General features: G+C 42.1%; 1 protein-coding gene across 2 annotated transcripts in view; it reads right to left on the bottom strand.

The window, feature by feature from the left end:
• Window positions 1-3,880: 3,880 nt before the first annotated feature.
• The window catches only part of LTA4H (leukotriene A4 hydrolase), a 31,417-nt gene continuing 16,651 nt past the window's right edge, over window positions 3,881-18,646 (bottom strand). Inside the window, exons 10-19 of one of the 2 annotated variants that reach the window (XM_082739255.1) lie at window positions 18,489-18,559; window positions 17,921-18,032; window positions 17,017-17,161; window positions 15,488-15,591; window positions 14,763-14,833; window positions 12,251-12,305; window positions 8,088-8,183; window positions 5,805-5,887; window positions 5,030-5,134; window positions 3,881-4,157 (exon numbers count right to left, since the gene is read on the bottom strand). In XM_082739255.1, coding sequence (XP_082595381.1) covers window positions 4,040-4,157; window positions 5,030-5,134; window positions 5,805-5,887; window positions 8,088-8,183; window positions 12,251-12,305; window positions 14,763-14,833; window positions 15,488-15,591; window positions 17,017-17,161; window positions 17,921-18,032; window positions 18,489-18,559 — 960 coding nt within the window. In that variant the 3' untranslated portion in view covers window positions 3,881-4,039. The remainder of the gene's footprint in view (window positions 4,158-5,029; window positions 5,135-5,804; window positions 5,888-8,087; window positions 8,184-12,250; window positions 12,306-14,762; window positions 14,834-15,487; window positions 15,592-17,016; window positions 17,162-17,920; window positions 18,033-18,488; window positions 18,560-18,646) is intronic. The other variant, XM_082739256.1, reaches the window with a different exon arrangement.

Genomic DNA, 18,646 nt, shown 5'->3' with positions numbered 1-18,646 from the left:
TCTGTTTATTCCACAAACATGTGTTGAGCAACTACTCCCTGTCACCACCAAGGTTTTCTAAAGCTGTCCCCCCACAAAGGGAGACTGCAAAAGTCAGAGATCATTCTCACAAGGAAAGGTCACCGTCTGGATGAGCGAGCTATTATGGCTTGGAAGTTAACAGCTCACACAGCCGTGGGTAGAACTCCAGCTCCACTATTTCTTAGCTTGGAGCAAGTGAAGTTATTAATTAGCCTTTGTTTCTTCTTCAAAAGGGAAGAGGTAGACTGCCTCAATGCTGTATTTTCAGTATCTCCTTGGGACCCAGTTCTGGCTCTGCCATTTACTAGCTGTGTGACCCCTGGGCAGGTTATTTGATTTCTTGGGGTCTCCGTGTCTTCATCTCTAAGCTGGAGATAATGATAGCACCTATTTCAAAGGGCTTTAGGAAAGATTAAGTGAGTTTGTTATGTAAAGCCCTTAGTGCAGCACATGGTGCCTTGGGAATGTTCCAGAAGTGTTTGTGATTACTATTATTTGCACTCCAATGCTCTGTATACCTATATTGCCTTCTAAATGTTCTTTCATCTTGGTACATGGATATCCCTAATCCAGTTAAGTATCTTCAGCAGTTAACTGCTCCCTGCACCCAACTACTTCATTACCAGTAGATTAGGGAAGTCTGAAAAGCATGAAAAAGGAATCAAAGAAATGTGGGCCCTGTTGTAACTAAGCAGATCTTAAAGTCCAATACCCTATCTTCTGACTATGAACTTCTAGCCTTCTGGTTCTCCCCTTCCTTTAGTCATCTTTGCCCTTGGACCTGACCTCTGATTGGCTCCTCTTTTCTTCGCTCCATTTCCCAACTCACTTTCTTTCCTAGGAAGTTGGTGTCCTAGTTGCTTACCTGGGCCACTCTTTCCTGAGCACTTTGAAATCCTTTTGTAACCCTAAACCTATGCCTGCACTGAGTAAAACAACCCCTGGGTCATCACAACAAACTGGTATCTGTTTACCCTGGTGGAAAGTTCTGCTACAGAAAGTTATATGATGGTGTACATCATGGCACTGTCTTTCTACGTGTCCCTCTCCCTCAGCAAGTTTCCAGAACATTCACCCTGCTTCTCAACATCCATCTCCTCTAAGTTTCAAAGGAGGAGCTTACCTCTTACCTCTCTGAGAAAACCGAGGACCTTAGATGTGAAGCGCAACTTTCTACCCTCCTCCATTCACTCAGCCAACAACTAGTTCTCAAATCTGTTATATCCCAAGCACTCTGCTAGGTGCTAGGGAATGAAACATTCTCTGCCTTCGTGGTGATGGATCCACTCATAGAGAAGACTAATAAGATGTCGAAGGATCCACTGTGCTGTGAGAAAACCCAAACTACTTGGGCATTCCACGGGCCAGTCTCAGCTGAGCCCAGCTCTCACATAATCTTAGGCCAGACATCGGACATGTGAAGGAAGAAGCCTCTAGATGCTACCACTTCCCACAGGTGTGAGTTTGAAGATTCCAAGTTCATGCCCTTGACATTGTGTATATACCTATACTCGTACTTGTTACCCTTTATCCATCTGGAACACACTTCCAACTTCCTTTGCTTAGCCAGGTCTTTCTTATCTTGTAAGCCTCAGTGTAGGCCTTCTCTTCCCCAGGACGCACTCCCTAAACCCTTTGGTTGGATTAAGTGCCCCTTTCCCAGGTTGCTTTAGCATATTTGCTCTTTAGGCATATATAGAAATTACTTCTCTTTGTTCACCCAGAAATTATGTGTATATCCCAGCCTAGCACAAAGACATTCATGATATGCTTAGTAGCTGAAGTCCTCTAAATGTGGACTCCACTGAGCTTGCGCCAGGGAAACCTGTGCTGACATGTGTCTCTAGTGCCCTCTACCTTCTTCACAGCCTCCTTCACTACCCTTGCAGGGGCCCTGGCCCTGGTTCACTTCCTGGCTCATTCATCAGTGATCACAGGAACATGACATTAGCCCAGAGCACGGGAAAAGCTTTTGGGGCCGGGGAAGCCTTCAAAAGCATCATCTGAGTCCGTGGATTGGCTAAAGTCTAATCACGTAGAACCTGATTATATACCAGGGATGTGAGCTGAACTTTCGCCTGTGATCTTCTTGCCATGGAAGGCAAGTGAGAACAGAGCGTTGAGAAACAGAACCACTGCGGTGTGGATGTGTCCAGGAGAGAACAGCTAGGGACAGTGAGCACGGGAGTAGCTCAGCATTATGGGGACGGACAGGAATCTGTGTCTTTGCAACCTGCCCCACTTTTGGGGTGTTTGCTCCTATTTTAAGACTTCTGTCACTGCATTAGCAGTCCTGTGTATTTAATGACACCCCACCCATGCTTATTCTCTAAGACCCCATTCTTCTTGCTAAAGGTAATTTGGTCAGGGTGGACTCAAGCTGAGTCCCACCTCTGGGAATCTGGGAGTCTTCCCGTGGGATAAGAACTGTTTACAGCAGCAAAGCTGGAGGGTAGCCAGACTCCACAGTATGGAGGAGAGAAACAGAAATGAGACAAGAGAGTATTGCTTGCTTGACAGTTCTGGGTGTCAGCCCTCTTCTGTCTGTCCATAGGTTCTGACAACCTCCCCTCCTCTGTATCTTTAATCCTTCCTTTTCCTTTTCTGACTTCTGATCGTTTGGGTTTTGTCACTTAGAGTCAAAGAATCCTAATACAACTGTGGTTCCCAGGCTGTGTGCTGAGGTGCCCTGGGGTGCTACATGGTACTCACGGGATGCTTTGTTACTGTCTTATTTGGCTGAAGTCGTCCTATTATTCCCAGTATGCATTATACATGTATATAATAGATATAATCATTGTATTATTGCCTTCTGTGTGCTGTATGTGCTACATGGGTGAAGGATGTTTGGTGCCCATTAAGGAGATGAATCAGGTAAGACAGGAGAGTATCAGAGGGTCTGGTGGGAAGTCCTGGGGTTTGGGGTCACCATCTGACCCTGATGGACAGGAGGGCAGGACAAGTCCAGTGGAGACACAGGTGGATCTGGGGGGCGGAGCACAATGTTCCCCAGAGAGTTTATACATTTTAAAGGATTTTATATATTTGAGACAGAGTGAATAGAGAGAGAGCATGAGCAGGGGGGAGAGGGAGAGGGAGAAATAGACTCCCTGCTAAGCCAGGAGCCTGATGTGGGGCTCCATCCCAGGATGCTGGGATCATGACCTGAGCCCAAGGCAGACTCTTAACCATCTGAGCCACCTAGTCGCCCCTTTCTAAAAAGTGCACATTTTAGAAAGTGTACTTAGGCCATGCCCACTGAGTACCTGGGTGAGCAAATCCAACTGAGTGCTCATCTTGTTTAAAAAGCAAACCTCTCAGGGCGCCTGGGTGGCTCAGTGGGTTAAAGCCTCTGCCTTCGGCTCAGGTCATGATCCCAGCTCCCAGGATGGAGCCACGCATGGGGCTTTCTGCTCAGTGCGGAGCCTGCTTCCTCCTCTCTCTCTCTCTCTCTCTCTGCCTGCCTCTCCGCCTACTTGTGATCTGTCAAATAAATAAATAAATTCTTTAAAAAAATAAAAATAATACTAGAAGATGAGTTTCAGGGTCAGTGTATATAAATTCTAAATAATTTGAATATTGAAACTCTAAAAAAAAAAAGCAAAACTCTCATCATGTTGAATTTTTGGCATGGGGAAGAACTTAAAATACTTAAAATTAAAGAACTTAAATAATTAAAAGAACTTAAAATTAAAGAACTTAAGGAACTTAAAATACCAGGTAAATACTATGCTGACACTCTTATGATCATGCTGGGAAAAATAAATATGTAAGTAATGAAAAATTCTATATTTATAAATTAAAAGGTTAAACTTTGCTAAAATGCACTTTACAAAGAACACGGCCCCGGTGAGGGGGGTGGGAGGGAAGGTAGCTCAGCTTTATTTATGAAAAATCACTGACAAAACAATAAAAAGCCAGAACAAAAACAACATTTTTAGTTACAATATGAGCTGAACTTGTATATTTCTTCGGTTTAAAAAAAGAGGACTATCTGAAATCAGCTGTTGGTAGGTCCTTAATCCACTTTTAAGTCTTTCCCCACCAGCATGGCGGTCACGGGGTGCATACTGGCTTTGTGCTCTTGGTAGGTACGCACGGCCTGATGATGGCTTTTGTCAAAGGCAGCAAGGTCCCTGGCGGGGAAAGAAAGATGGATAATGACTGATTTTGGCAAGTAGTGTTTTAATGGGCAAGTATAACTTTATTATACTTGTGCGGTAAACGAAAAGATTAATCATGACTATATATATCATGGTTCTGTATTTCTCAGAATTCCTGCTAAATCCATAGTCAAAATAACCTCACCAAGATATTCTTAAATTCTGTCTTGCAGCCAAGATACAACGTGTTTCCCGTCTACCAAAGCATTGCTTCCTTATACATCAAGCAACTTACTCTTCCAAGTTATTGCAGCATTTGAATCAAAAAGGTATGGCCCTACCAAAGGCTCATTTCTTATAACATTTAAATAACTTCAGACTCTTTTGTGTCTGTGCCTACCCACCAATTATCTCCTACTTCTAAAGATCTTTTAAAGATCTTTCTGGGGACCTAAGATTGTTTTCTATTTCTTTCTTTTTCACCAGTGTCTAAACCAATTTGGCCCATAATAGGCAATCCATAGGTGATGTTTCTGAAAAAGCTAATGAAACTACTCCAAATTTTAAATATTTAGAACTGTTCATTCCTATTCCAAAATTATACCTGTAATCTTTAACAAATTTAAAAATATTATTTTTAGATGGTGTTTCACAAAGCATTTTAGCAACAGGCAAAGAATATAGATCATTGTTCCCCATTCCTTTTCTCGTAGGGCGGGGAGGGGCAGAGGGAGAAGGAGAGAATCCTAAGCAGACTCCGAGCTCTGCGCAGAGCCCGCTGTGGGGCTGAGATCATGACCTGAGCTGAAATCAAGAGACAGAAGCTTAGCCCACTGAGCCACCCCATGCGGTCATACCCCCAGTTCCTGATCTAAATTCAAAGCACAGTCTGAGCTGGTTCTTACTTGAACAGAGGCCGCGTAAACTTCATTCGCCCTTGCTCAGTCGCCATTTTGAGAGCCAAAGGAATTGCTTCCTCCCATTTCGATTGAATGCAGAGCCGTAACCATCTGGAGAGAGGATTTTTGGGGGGCGTGGGGTAGGAAACGAGGAGGAAGGGGCAGGATATACAGGCATATCTGAAGATTACTTTTGTAATGATGATAATCCCATTCTAGTTATGCTTACACCACTTTACATTATGTCTTTATTCTGAGAATCTCAAGTCCTCGTATATATAATTCAGTAACCGGAGAAGTGGAAAAAAAGTTTGTTCTTGCAAGAGACCATATGTTTTTAAAAAGGTTTAGATTATGTCGGTGCTCATGTACCTTATTTATATATACATTTTCTGAAGGAATTAAACTTCTACAAATCAGAATTAAGAAAGATTAACCACATACACAAAATTAGAGATTTCCAACTATTCTCGTATCAGAGTTTACTTGGCTAGTTGTGGAAGAATGCCTATTACCTATTTAATTTAAGAATTAGGGATTCCTAATTTTTTTTTTTTGATAAGGCAAGAGAAGCTTACAACAAATTCTAATAAAAGAATTAATACTATCATCTTACAGATAGCACAACTATTCCTCAAAGACCGCTATCATTATTTATACAAGTGCAGTAAATTTCACAAGGATTTCTTCAAACTCATGTATGTCTCAGACCGCTTTCCCTTTCTCCACCTTTTAAACTAGTTTCTGCTTTCTTCCACAGAGACAAGTTAAAATGATGTACCTGAATCGTATTTCAGAATTGTTAATGGCATTCAAGTTGTACACCTCTTGCATTCGCTTTATGTGCCCCAATGGAAGAGGCGCCTAAGAGCAAAATAAAGAAGTACGATGTATCATTTCAACAGGATTCCTTGGAAGAAAGGAGCTGGAGAGAAATTCTTAGCCAGATTAAAACCCTAAATATTTTATAATATAAAAATAAATCAGATAAAAAGAAAAGAAACAAATGCGCACTACAATAAATTTTGTGCAGACTTATTCTGGATAAGGACGTTCTGCTGGGAGCAAAGGGATAACTTAATTGGTGAGATACGCAGAGAATTAGATGAGAATTACTCTCCTCAGACTTTTTGGCGTATATGAACACTAACTTTCTAACCCTTTCCAGAGTCTTTCAGGTTCTTCCTTATACTTCATAGACCTTAAATTTATTCCACTCTCCATGTTAAACCACAATCCCTTAACTATTTCCTCACTGATTGCCCTTAGCTTTTTTTTTTTTTTAAGACTTTGTTTATTTATTTGACAGACAGAGATCACAAGTAGCCAGAGAGAGAGAGAGAGAGGAGGAAGCAGGCTTCCCGCTGAGCAGAGAGCCTGATGTGGGGCTCGATCCCAGGACCCTGAGATCATGACCTGAGCAGAAGGCAGAGGCTTAACTCACTGAACCACCCAGGCGTCCCACTGACCTCAGCTTTATCTTTGCGTATTTCCTCTGAAGACCCTTTTGCATGATCTCTATCCCTACAAAACAGCTTTTTAAACTTTTCTATTACAGACCCCTTTGAAAACCTGATGAGTAGTATGGACCTTTTCTTTCCTCAGGAAAGAGAGAGATTTACTGTACAAATGTCTGTATACAACTGTACAAATGTCTGTAGACAATGGCAGGGGGTTCACACCCCACCCCCCTCCCCGCCGCCCCGTGCCCATCTGAACCGATGCTAACAGGCGGAGCAAGTCTGGCAAGGAAAGAGGGGCAGCTCAGTCCGGATAAGCAGGGAGGCTGAGGGGCTGCTGGGCAGGTGGCGACTCTCCTCTTGCAGCACAACCCATCCCACGAAACTCACCCCACACTCGGGGAAGCATCTTTGCTGGAAGAGCTAGACCCTTCCCAAATCCTTTGCCCTCAGCTAAACTCCAAGTCCACCCTGGTAGGTCCACGGGTAGAGGTCACCTCCTAGACCCCCAACTTTCACTAATTTTTGCCACACCTCTTCTGGAGACATCCTGTCAGGTGCTACAGACGTTTATGAAACCTCGGTGACGTGACTTGATGCCCTAAAAGTGGATTCTTGCAAAGCCCCTGTTGCCTTAAATCCTATTCTTTCTTTGGTGTTGCTTTCATAGGAAAGCCTGTCCAGTCTTCTCTACCCGTCTCGAGGTCCTCAGGCCCAAGAGCGCATTTCAGTGTAACGGTAAAGACCCCGTCATTTCCTCCCTGGCAAAATGTAACCTCTCCTTCCCATTTCACATATTCTTTTAATTACCTGGGTTTGAAACCTTAAAATCTGCTTGGACTCTTTCCTGTTAACCGCCAAATCCAGTCAGTCACAAATCACATGCTTTCCCCCTTCAACCCTGCTCATCTGGCCTATTCCCTCCTTTTCTGCCCCCCTTCCCCCTCACAATGTGTTCTCCAAGTCTCCCAAAGAATTTCTCCACCCACATTCCTCATGTTGATCTACCCGGGGACTCTTTGATAACCCACCCTCTCATCAAATGACTTGCCTGTTAAAAATGTTAGCTATTTTCCTACTCTACCACCTACTAAAACAAAACCCAAGGTTCTTAGCATTCAAGATTCATCACACCATCTGATCTCACTAGCCGTTCTAGAATTATCTTCATTAACTTCCACAACACTGAGGCTTGTGACTCCCTGAGACCTCTGCCAATATTGGGTAAAGCAAGCCCCACTCCCACAAAATGTTTCCTTGACAATGCCACTCGGAAGTGAATTCTCCTTCACTGACTCAGCTTTTCTCAACTGGTACCTAAAATATTCCTCCTTTTATTGCCACATTTTGTACGTGTGACCTTTCCTACTAGATTATAAGCTTTTTGAGGACATGGTGTATTTCTTTCTTGCATATTTTCATATTCCCAACAACACTAAACATAATAAGCATTCAACCAGTGTCTTTAAATGAATGCGTTTTAGAAGTTATTTTTTTCCATTAGTTTTCACATTCACATTTTTTCCCCCCAAACTGGGCTTGACATAAATGCCGTGCTTTTGTTACGCCCATTGTAATTTCTCATGTTTTGAACTCGTACTTACTCTCTGGAGCATCTGTGCTAAAAATTCGTTCAACTGATGAGAAGAGAGATCCTTCAGGTCTGCTGGGGTGAATGAATTTAAATCCTCTTCTTTGGCCTACAATAAATGTTACCTGGTTATTTCCATTCATGTGCAATTTAATAATATTTATTGGCTTGTTGGACATAAAAGTAAAGATTAAGAAAAAGACAAATACAAGGATGCCTAAGGTGGTGAAAAATATATTTCAGCCTTAGCTACTTTAATAGTTTCGAGATGATGTTACTATTAACTTAAAGAGCTGACATGATTCCTAAAATCTGTATTACTTAAGAGAAATTAGACTATTACTAGTAAAAGTGGAAGAAACTTTTGACATCCTTTGTACCATTCCAGATATATGGATTTTCAAAGTAAAGAAAACATTACAAAAGCATATCAACTAATTAATAGGCCAATTAAAAAATCTGGGTAAAGGATCAAATTGCACATTCTCTTAAATATCACACTAATGAACTGGTAGGACCACAAATGGAGGTTCCCTCCATCCCCACACATTCTGCTTTTCCTAGGTAATCTTGGAAATCATCTAAGAAAAAGAAAAATCGGTCAGTACTTTTCTATTTAGGACTCACTGCCAAAAATATTGGAGGATTTGATTAAGAAATATTAAATAAAGCTTATCAAAGTAAGTATTTTTAATTCTTTAAAACCAGCTTTAAATTCTTTTAAAGTAGGGTTTCCTTTTATTATTTTAAATTTTAATTCCAGTATAGTTAATATATACTGTCATATTAGTTTTAGGTGTACAATATAGTGATTCAACGCTTCCATTTATCACCCGGTGCTCAATGGGACAAGTGCACTCCTTAATCCCCATCACCTGTTTCACCCATCCCCCTGGCCATCCCCCAGCCATCAGTTTGCTCTCTCTAGTTGAGAGTCTGTTTCTTCAGTTGTCTCTCTCACTCCTTTTCCCTTTGCTCATTGGCTTCTTGTACTCCACATAGGAGTGAGATCGTACGGTATTTGTCTTTCTCTGACTTATTTCACTTAGCATTATACTTTCTAGCTCCATTCATGGCCTTGCAAATGAGAAGATTTCATTCTTTTTTACGGCTGACAATAGTCCATTATAGATGTATACCATCGTAGATATTCCTTATCCATCCATCTGCCGATGGACACTTGAGTAGCTTCCATAATTTGGCTATTATAAATAATGCTGCTATAAACATAGGGGTGCATGTATCCCTTTGAATTAGTGTCTTTGTTACTTTTGGGTAAATACTAAATAGTGTGATTACTGGATCATAGGGTTGTTCTATTTTTAACTTTTTCAGGAACCGCTCCTACTGTCTTCTACACAAACTAGGTTTTTTTTTTTAAAGTTGAAAAGAAATATATGCAGTATTTAAAAAATCCAAGAGGGCCGAATGAAAAATTCCTTTGTTTTTGCTTCGTCTTTCCTCAGTAACCAATATTAATAGTTCCTCATTTATCCTTCCAGAAAACTTAATGTATAAATACATATCCTTGTAAGGAAATATTATTTTACACCTTCCTCCCCTTTCTATCCCACTGGGAAACCATACCTTAGTGTCAAAACTTACAGATCTCATTCTCTGCTCAAAAACGTGCAAATTTAAAACTATCTATTAAAGACCTATCATAAGTGGTAAAAACATGAAAAGCAGTAAGTAGGATAAGCCCAAGTTCAAGGTAATGGTTACCCTCTTGGGAAGGCAAGGTGAGCAGAGAGCGGATGAGGCCGGGAGGGGGCGCTCCAACAGTCCCGGTGAGGTTTTTTTTCTCAGGTTGGCGGTGGGTACACAGGCTTTTGTTTTACAGTTGATTTTTATACCTTCCAACAGGTGATGGACATTTTTTCTGTTTGCTTTTACTTAGTATGAGAAAACCAACTGGGCAGTCACACAAGGCAACGAGTCACTTGTGACTCCAGAGATGACAGCGAGTCCTCAGTCTGTCCCCGACACTGCCCACTCCCTACTGACACTGCCCTGTTTACAGTCCCTTCACCTGGACCGCTGAGCCTACAGGAGTTTCTAAGCAGAGATCAGGAGCAGTTCTACCAGCGGGGCTGGAATACATTTTTCAAATGAAAACTGAGGTCCTAACACAACACGTTGTTGTTAAAAGACCCAGTGTCCCTTGGATCTCTCACTTTTTTCCAACGACACATCTGTGAACTACACCGAACACGAGATTCGAGACATAGGAAAATAGCGAACCATGATTGGTGGCAAGAGGTGCTACCAGATTTCTCTCCCTGCATAGGGATCAAGCCTTCCTAAATGATTTGTTGTACATAATTAAATCCCTCCTCTAATCATCACTTAACACATCTGGTCCTGTGGTTATGACACTGAACGCAGGAAGCCGACCTCTCCCGGCCAGGTACTGACAGTGCACATGCAGACGTGCGTGACTAGCCTGCCTGGGGTTGGGGGTGGAGATAGCGGCCTAGATATTCTCTATCCCACTCGAAAAGATCCTGACCTAGATCTAAAAAGTTAGTAATATCCTGACTTTGTTATGATGTTGTAAGAATCTCCAGAAAGAAGTTGGTATTTTATTTTAAAGGACAGCATCTCTTCCCTGGGGTTTCTGGTTCCATTTTCCTGATTGGCCTTACTCCTGATTTTTCTTCCTTCTTCTGGCTGTCAGAGAGTTCCCCTCAAAACCCAGAGCTTTCTATGCCTCTTTCTTTATCTCACCTCTCCACCTAGGCTCCATGTTTTGTTGCTGCTTAAAAAATAAATAAACCTGTTCGAACTGTGTCCCTCCCACCCAGAATGTTCTCCTCTACCTCCTCCATGCCCAAACCATGCTCAGTCCTAGCTGAACTACCCTCTTCTAGACAAAGCTCTCCTCCATGCTACAGCCAACCTCAGTGCACTTCACGCCAACCCCCCCCCCAAACCAGGCGCAAGTATTGGCTCTTTCTGGTGACCTCTTGTTACTTCATCTGTCTTTTTCATGCTACGCATCACCTCCTGTTTAGTATCATTATTTATTTCTAAACTTTAGGAAGAAATGTCAAAAGGCGACATCTAAATTTGTTGCAGTAACAGCATGAAGACTAGCAGAATATGCCAGCCCCAAATACACGGATTATTTTAACTGCAGGCTCTTGAAAACCAGGAATGGCAAGGAGAGGTTTTCTCCCAACTGCACACAGCTACCTAAAGACAGATTTTCCAAAAGGAACCCAATTGTCCTAGATCCCCTCCCCTGGGAGTTTCATCAATCAGGCAAGATGGACTCTTATCACGGGAAAGGAACAACAACAAAAAAGCTGACACCACACCCAGACAAACTTTGTCCCAATACTTACCGATCCTTCTAAGGGCCCATTTATCTTTCCTAAAAATCCTTTATTTTCACCTAAAAGGCTTCTCTTTTCTTACTGAAATGGTATTTAATCCTGAATTCTGAGCCACCTCTGAGTTACTCATTTTTCCGTGGGCCCCTCCCATGTAGACATGAGGTAGACACGGATACCTTTGTTTTTCTCCTGTTAATCTGCCTTTTCTTACAGAGGTCTCCACTAAGAACTCAGAGGGTACATGGAAAATTCCTTTTCTTCCCCTACAAGGATTATTCCTACTCTTTCCACTATTTTTCCCAAAAGCATTACGCAGGGCACATCTGCACTCTGGTTTCTAAGGGTTCTATTTCAGGAAATGCACAAAGCAGCTCTTTCTAGGAGGTTCCATAGCGGTCAACACTAACACCGGCAGATAGAACCGAAGTGCCCCTGGTCTTCCCTCACAGGTGACACCAGCGTTCACCTAAGATCATTTTAGATTCACCTGTATGGGAAAGGGCTATTTGAAGCAGTATCTTACAAATGACTGATGAGAAAAAGAAGCAAGAGAACAGGCAAATATTTCTCCATACCTTTTTTAAGACTTGAAAAGAAGCAAGAAAATGAGAACTAATACCATCAATATCTATTTGCTCCCCTGGGCAAACTTAACTTTACACACTGAGGGTTGGGATACTATCTCTTCTGACAAACTTGACTTATGAGTGACCTTTCCAAATACTTGAGTTTGTGAATCAAGTACCCACCCACTCCCGGCCCTGCCACTGCCTTCCTGAGTAGAGACATATTTGTACAATTCAAAAAGGGGTCAAAATCACATGTTAGTACTCACAGTTATCCACCGTTGACTTAAGGCAAGGCAGGCATTTGTGAGAGTCATATCATAACTGCAAATGAAAAAATACCAGAGATTCAACTTCATAAAAATGTACATGCTTTTCCATAAATATAATGTTAAAGTTACAGAACATACTTAACTTTCAAAGTTTTTTTTTTTTTTTTAAAGACTTTATTCATATGAGAGAAAGAGCGAGAGTCCAAGAGAGACTGCATGGCGTGGGGGGCAGAAGTAGACTCCCCGCTGTACAGGGAGCTCAAAGCTGGGCTAGATCCAGGACCCTGAGATTATGACCTGAGCTGAAGGTAGAGGCTTAACTGACTAAGACACCCAGGTGCCCCTCAAAGTTCTGAAATAAAGCTCAAGGAGGCACCTGGTTGGCTTAGTCAGTTAAGTGTCTGCCTTCAGCTCAGGTCATGATCCCAGGGTCCTGGGATGCCTCCCTGCATTGGGCTCCCTGCTCTTCGGGGGAGTCTGCTTCTCCCTTTTCCTCTGCCCCTCCTCCTGCTCATGTGCTCACTCTCTCTCGCTCACTCTCTCTCTCAAATAAATAAAAATAAATAGAGAAAAGAAAGGAGTCAGAAGGAAAGAGAGAGTGAGAGAGAAAGGAAAGGAAAGGAAAAAGAAAAGAGAAGGAAAGGTCAATCAGAAACTCGCGACTATTGGAAACAGAACGTCTTCTACCTGACTTCAATATACTGATGTCATCGGAGAACTTGGAAATCCAAGTGGTTACTGGATTAATGAAACACCTGATTATCCTCCAGAGAGAAAGCCTCACCACCTCAGCGAAGACGGTCAGATGCTTCAGTAGCACCCGCTGAAGATGCTGGGACCCAGGTGGGCACGTTTAGGGTTTGCTGCGTGGCAGGCGCAGTTGTAGGCGCTCATGACAACACAAAGTCCTTGCTTTCATAGATTTTACATACTGTTGTTCCAACTATCTTCCGACTTCGTAACCATCCAACAAATCTCCGAGCACCTATGTGGCAGGCACTGTTGTAGACACCAGGGAAATGATGGTGTCATGGGAGACCCTTGGGAGACTCCGAGTCATCATGTGATGATTTTATTCCTCTCTTTTCAGAAGAAAGTGGAAATAACAAACTCTGACCATTAAGCAAAACAAATGGCACTAAAATCTGTGTGTTCTCAACTTAGAAAATAAATTCCCTGTGTTGCAACAACAGTGGAAGAGACTGTATAAGGTACAAAAATTCTAGCAAAACATCCCTCTTTGTCCATAAATGATGCTTGCTTGCTGTGTAATGTTTCTATTAGAGAACAGTGGGGGTACCAGCCCCTGTGGGCCTAAATGAAATGAATTTTGATTAGAAGTTGCCTCTGCACCTCTGAAAGAGTTTGAGCCCTAGGGGAGATTATTAGCCAGTTAAAGCAGTGCCCTCCTTTGAAGTAGTTGCCAGTTAATCTTCACGAAGTAGTCGGGCTGTGGACTACAGAGAAAGCCTTTTGTTTGTCTCCAAGACCAAATGGGATCAGAGGCAGGAAATTGCTCAGGCAGTAAATCACCTTCAACTAGAACATTCCTTAGCACTGATTTCATAAGGAACAACAGAACCATACAAAACCTCTGCCGATCTCTTTCTGGGTGTCCTGAAATTTCCTTCTCGTTGTCATAAGAACTAGGTAAGGATTAGCCCGGGGAAGGGAAGCAGCCCTTACTTATGGTAAGATCCTAAGAAAAGCAGGGAGCAAAACCAGGTAGGAGCCCAGCTCTCACGGTGCTTCAGTGTTGTGAAGAAGAAAGACTTTATCACATAAATTAAAATTACCATGTGGTAATAAAGGCAATGAAGAGGCCATACACAGCACCAGGAAACCCTAAATGGGAACCAGACTTGGTCAGAGAGGTCAAGGAATACTTCCATGAGGAAGTGGTTCTTGAGCTGAGATTGGAATGATCTGGCAAAGAGTACTGCTGGAGGGGGTGGGGGAGACAGCATGGTCCTGGCTGGAACATGTGGCAGTTTGCATCTCCATGACGTGTGAGGACCAGAGTTTAGGTCTCTGATTCAAGGGGGGTATTTAGTATAAAAGGCAGTATAGCGGAAGGGTAAAGACTGCCAGGGTTTGAATCTCAACCCTAACTACTTACTGTGCAAACTTCGGCAGAAGACCTTTACCTCACTAAGCCTAATGTGCCTCTTCTGGAAATGAGGCTGACATCTCAGAACACTGCCGTAATGATGGACATTACGCTTATACAGGTTGTATTTCTTACTTCAGAGGTGTTGAAAGAAAGGAAAATATCTTCTCTGATCACCATCCTTCAGCTGAAAGGAGGCATTCCATCATGATTTGGAATGAAGTGAATTTATAATTCATGGAAATGTTTCTTTTGACCTCAGGGTTAAGGGTCAAACACCTACAACATCTGCTCTGTAACTGGTTACAGCGTAAGGAAGTCACCAAACCCTGTCGAGTATCTTGAGGAGCCCAAGAATTCTGGAGAGTGGGAAGGAAAGCATTAATGGGAAGGACTGACTTGGGTTTTACAGGAGGCATTCCAGGAGAGTAGAGCCATGCATTCCAGTCAACTTGATTGAGAAGATCAACCTGTGAACACAAACAACACCAAGGTTGCTACGAAATAACTTTTTCCATTGGGGGTGGGGTGAGGGAGGTGTGACTATTTTTTTTTTTTTTAAAGATTTTATTTATTTATTTGACAGAGAGAGATCACAAGTAGGCAGAGAGGCAGACAGAGAGAGAGAGGAGGAAGCAGGCTCCCTGCAGAGCAGAGAGCCCGATGCGGGACTCGATCCCAGGACCCTGAGACCATGACCCGAGCTGAAGGCAGCGGCTTAACCCACTGAGCCACCCAGGCGCCCCAGGGAGGTGTGACTATCTTAAACAGACTTTTAGGTCCTCAAATCTGTAATTTTACCTGCACTAACATGTTAAGATAACTTCTAAGTCTCTTTCCTAAAATAAATTTATATTAATCAGCATTATTCTGTTAAATAAAGCAGGAAAATTAATTATATACAAGCACTAAATTTCTGAAACCAACTATTGCAGATCTCTCCAAAATATTCACGTTAGTTCATATTGTTGAGATCACATTTTACATAGGAAAAAGTACCATGAAAGGCTGAATCTTAAATTCTAAACCAGTACTACTATGAAGGAATTCAAATCAGCCCAACAAATAGCCATTGAACACAGGTATACTGGGCATAGAAAATAAGAAAGCTTGTCAAAACCAACCTTATCTTTAAAGTGGGAATACAGGAAATCCTTCCAGTCATCCGTGGTTATGCTCTTGTAGGAAAATTTTTCAACATAAGCCTTTAGGAATCCTAGGAAAACCTCTAAGAGTTTAAAAAAAAAAAAAAAAAAGTCAATTAATGGAAAGGTAACTATTGAACATTTTGGGGGTGCTTGGTATGCTACTCTTGACCAGGGAGAACAGAGAGCTTTCAGAGAATAGGGAAACCAATAAGGGTTTTAGGGGTGAAAGAATGTTCAAATCAGGTTGTAGGACTTAAGCCGGGCCTTAAAAAATATATGTAATTTGGTGGAAGGGAGAAGAGAAATCCGAATGACAACAGGCCAATGCAATGAAGAAACAGAGAAGGAACCCACAACATAAATTCTAAAAGTAATGGCCTTAGTGTGACCCGAGAGGAGGAGAGCGAGATGGGACAGGCAGAGTGTGTGTGGGTGAGGGAGGGCCTTCGAAGTCCACGGGCAAAGGATAAGAGCCCATCGCCCATCAGTAGGGGAAAGTTACATGTATTCAGCACATCTACATCAAGGACAGTTACAGTGACATTAAAGGGTATAAGGTAGATTTCTGTGTTCTGACCTGGAAGGATGTCTGTGGAACACTGCTGAATTAAAAAAAAAACAAAGGTAGAACAAATGTGTGTGTCTATGTGTATAAAGTGACCCATTTTCTTATTTTTTTAAAAAAATTTACTTATTTGAGAGAGAGACAGTAAGTGCTAGCGGGGAGAAAGAGAAGCAGGCTCCCCACCTGGCAGGGAGCCCGATGGGGGGCTCGATCCTAGAATGCTGGGATCATGACCTGAGCCAAAGGCAGACTCTTAACTCACTAAGCCACACACACGCTCCAATGATCCACTTTCTGTAATTAAAATATATTTATTTGTCTGTTTGTTCCTTTATTCTTAGAAAAAGACCGGGAACCACGCACACCAAACTGCTAACAGTGGTCATCTGGGGACTGGAAAGGGGCTGAGGGACTCTTCACTTGTCATGCTTAGCAACTTCAGTACTACAGTATTTTTTTCAAGGAGTATATACTATTTTCCTAATTTTTAAAATACTGATGAGTTTTCTGGGGCGCCTGGGAGGATCAGTTGGTTGGGCGGCTGCCTTTGGCTCGGGTCATGATTCCAGAGTCCTGGGATCCAGCTCCGCATGGGGCGCTCTGCTCAGCGGAGAGCCTGCTTCTCTCTCTTTCCCTCTGCCTGCAGCTCTGTTTACTTTTGCTCTCTCTCTGTCAAATAAATAAATAAAATGTTAAAAAAAAAACAAAAAACTGATGAGTTTTCTTTAAAGTCATGCAACACAGTTTTGCATTGCTTATTCAAGGTTTAAAGTAGAGAGGTCACATTAGAAAATGATACCGGTTTTCTTTAGCAGCTACACACAAAATGAAACAAAAGAATAAAATGGGACAAAAACAACAGTTAAAAATTTTCCTTATTCTTCACATTGCCCTCAAAAACAAACAAACAGACAAAAATCAGAAAATGCCAACTACTTGCCTGGGCCCCCAAGAAGTTGTTCAAGGTAAAAGAGTAAAGCAAAGCCCTTCTCGTAGGGCACTGAAGAATATGCTACATCGGGGTCCACATTTGTCAGATCAACCACAAGTTTGGTGTAAGGATGTGTATCTCCAAAAGTCTTTATCTGCAAGACACAAAATTAGATGAATGTTCAAATATGGATACTGGTTATTAGCACGTAAGGAAGATAATAAGGAAGTATGACTTCGCTCAAAGGCATAACTTTAGGGGAACTTATACTGAAGGACTAGAAGTTGTAGGGTATATTAGCACAAATTTCTCTAAGTCTGTTAATGGAATGCCTACTTGTGTCATGTTCCGTGGTATTTCCTGTTCAGTAGTAGGCTCTATTCTTATAGAAAACTAGGAAAATGTTTCAATGCCTGGTCAGCAAATTCAGCCTTTGGGAGGGAACAACGAAAAACTCAAACTAAGTAACTGTACTAATGGCAAAGACCCAATGAGGTCCTACTGGTCATGAACATGACATTACACAAGATAAGGACTAGCATGTACCAATACCATATTATACCAGGGCGCCTGGGTGGCTCAGTGGATTAAGCGTCCAATTCTTTTGCTTTGGCTCAAGTCATGACCTCAGGGTCCTCCGACTGCGCCCCATGTAGGACTCTGTGCTCAGCACCGAGTCTGCTTGGGGTTTCTCTCTCTCCCTCTGCCCCTCCCCCCTGATGCAGTGCACCCCCCCGCCCCCCCACCATGCTCTCTCTCAAACAAATAAATAAAAGCTTAAAAAATAGAATATTATACCAGTATCTGCTTGATTTCCACACCTGGCTTTCTTGTTGCTACTTAGGAAAGCTAGTTTACAAACTAAACTTTCGAATGCCCGTACAACTTTGGAGAAACGCTTTGACTCACTTACCGAATTCTGTAGTTCTCCCCATCCTCCCAGTGCGTGAAAATGTCTGAACTTTTCTCCAAACAGTCGTCCACAAATGTGGCGTTCTAAATACACAGTATGTCCTTCGTTTAACCTAAAAAGTTTTTTTTTTTTTGTAAATAAAATAAAAACAATGACACAGCTGAAAGGAACAAGAAATTTAATCATCAAGGTACTTTCTTTTTGGCTTTGCTACAGAGTAAAACACTGTAAAGCATGGACACTACTGTCTAAGCGGATTCTGCTCAGAGCCATGGGAAATGCAGCCACCCGGATGGCAGCGTGGAAAATCCAGCCACAGTTCTTGTTTTCTGTTCCCATGTATTAAAATGTGATGCTACCAGCACTAAGTAAAAAGCACAAGCCAAATACTCTTACTCCTCCTAACACTGACAAGCATTATGGAATTTTTTTAACTGTCTACCTAAGAGATGACGACAAAGGAAAACTAGATATTTCTGCAAAACCAATTCAGAGTGGCGGGAGGCAGAAAAGGAAATTAATAAAAAGAACCAATAAAGAAACAGTAATAATAATTTAAAAATCTCACCAAAAGTGGTCCCAAGTTTTGTTGGTCACTAGATTTCCTGTCCAGCTATGAGATATTTCATGTGCGATAACCTAAAGTGGAAACGTATGGTAAACAGTGGAAGGGATTAGTAGGACGCCTTGCCTTCTTCTAAAATAACTCGACACGTAAGCATTCCA

This window comes from Mustela nivalis (genome assembly GCF_964662115.1).
Source record: "Mustela nivalis genome assembly, chromosome: 7".
NCBI classification, from domain to species: Eukaryota; Metazoa; Chordata; class Mammalia; order Carnivora; family Mustelidae; genus Mustela; species Mustela nivalis.
The sequence above is the reverse complement of the archived record's forward strand: the minus strand, read 5'-3'. Positions and strand labels throughout refer to the sequence as shown.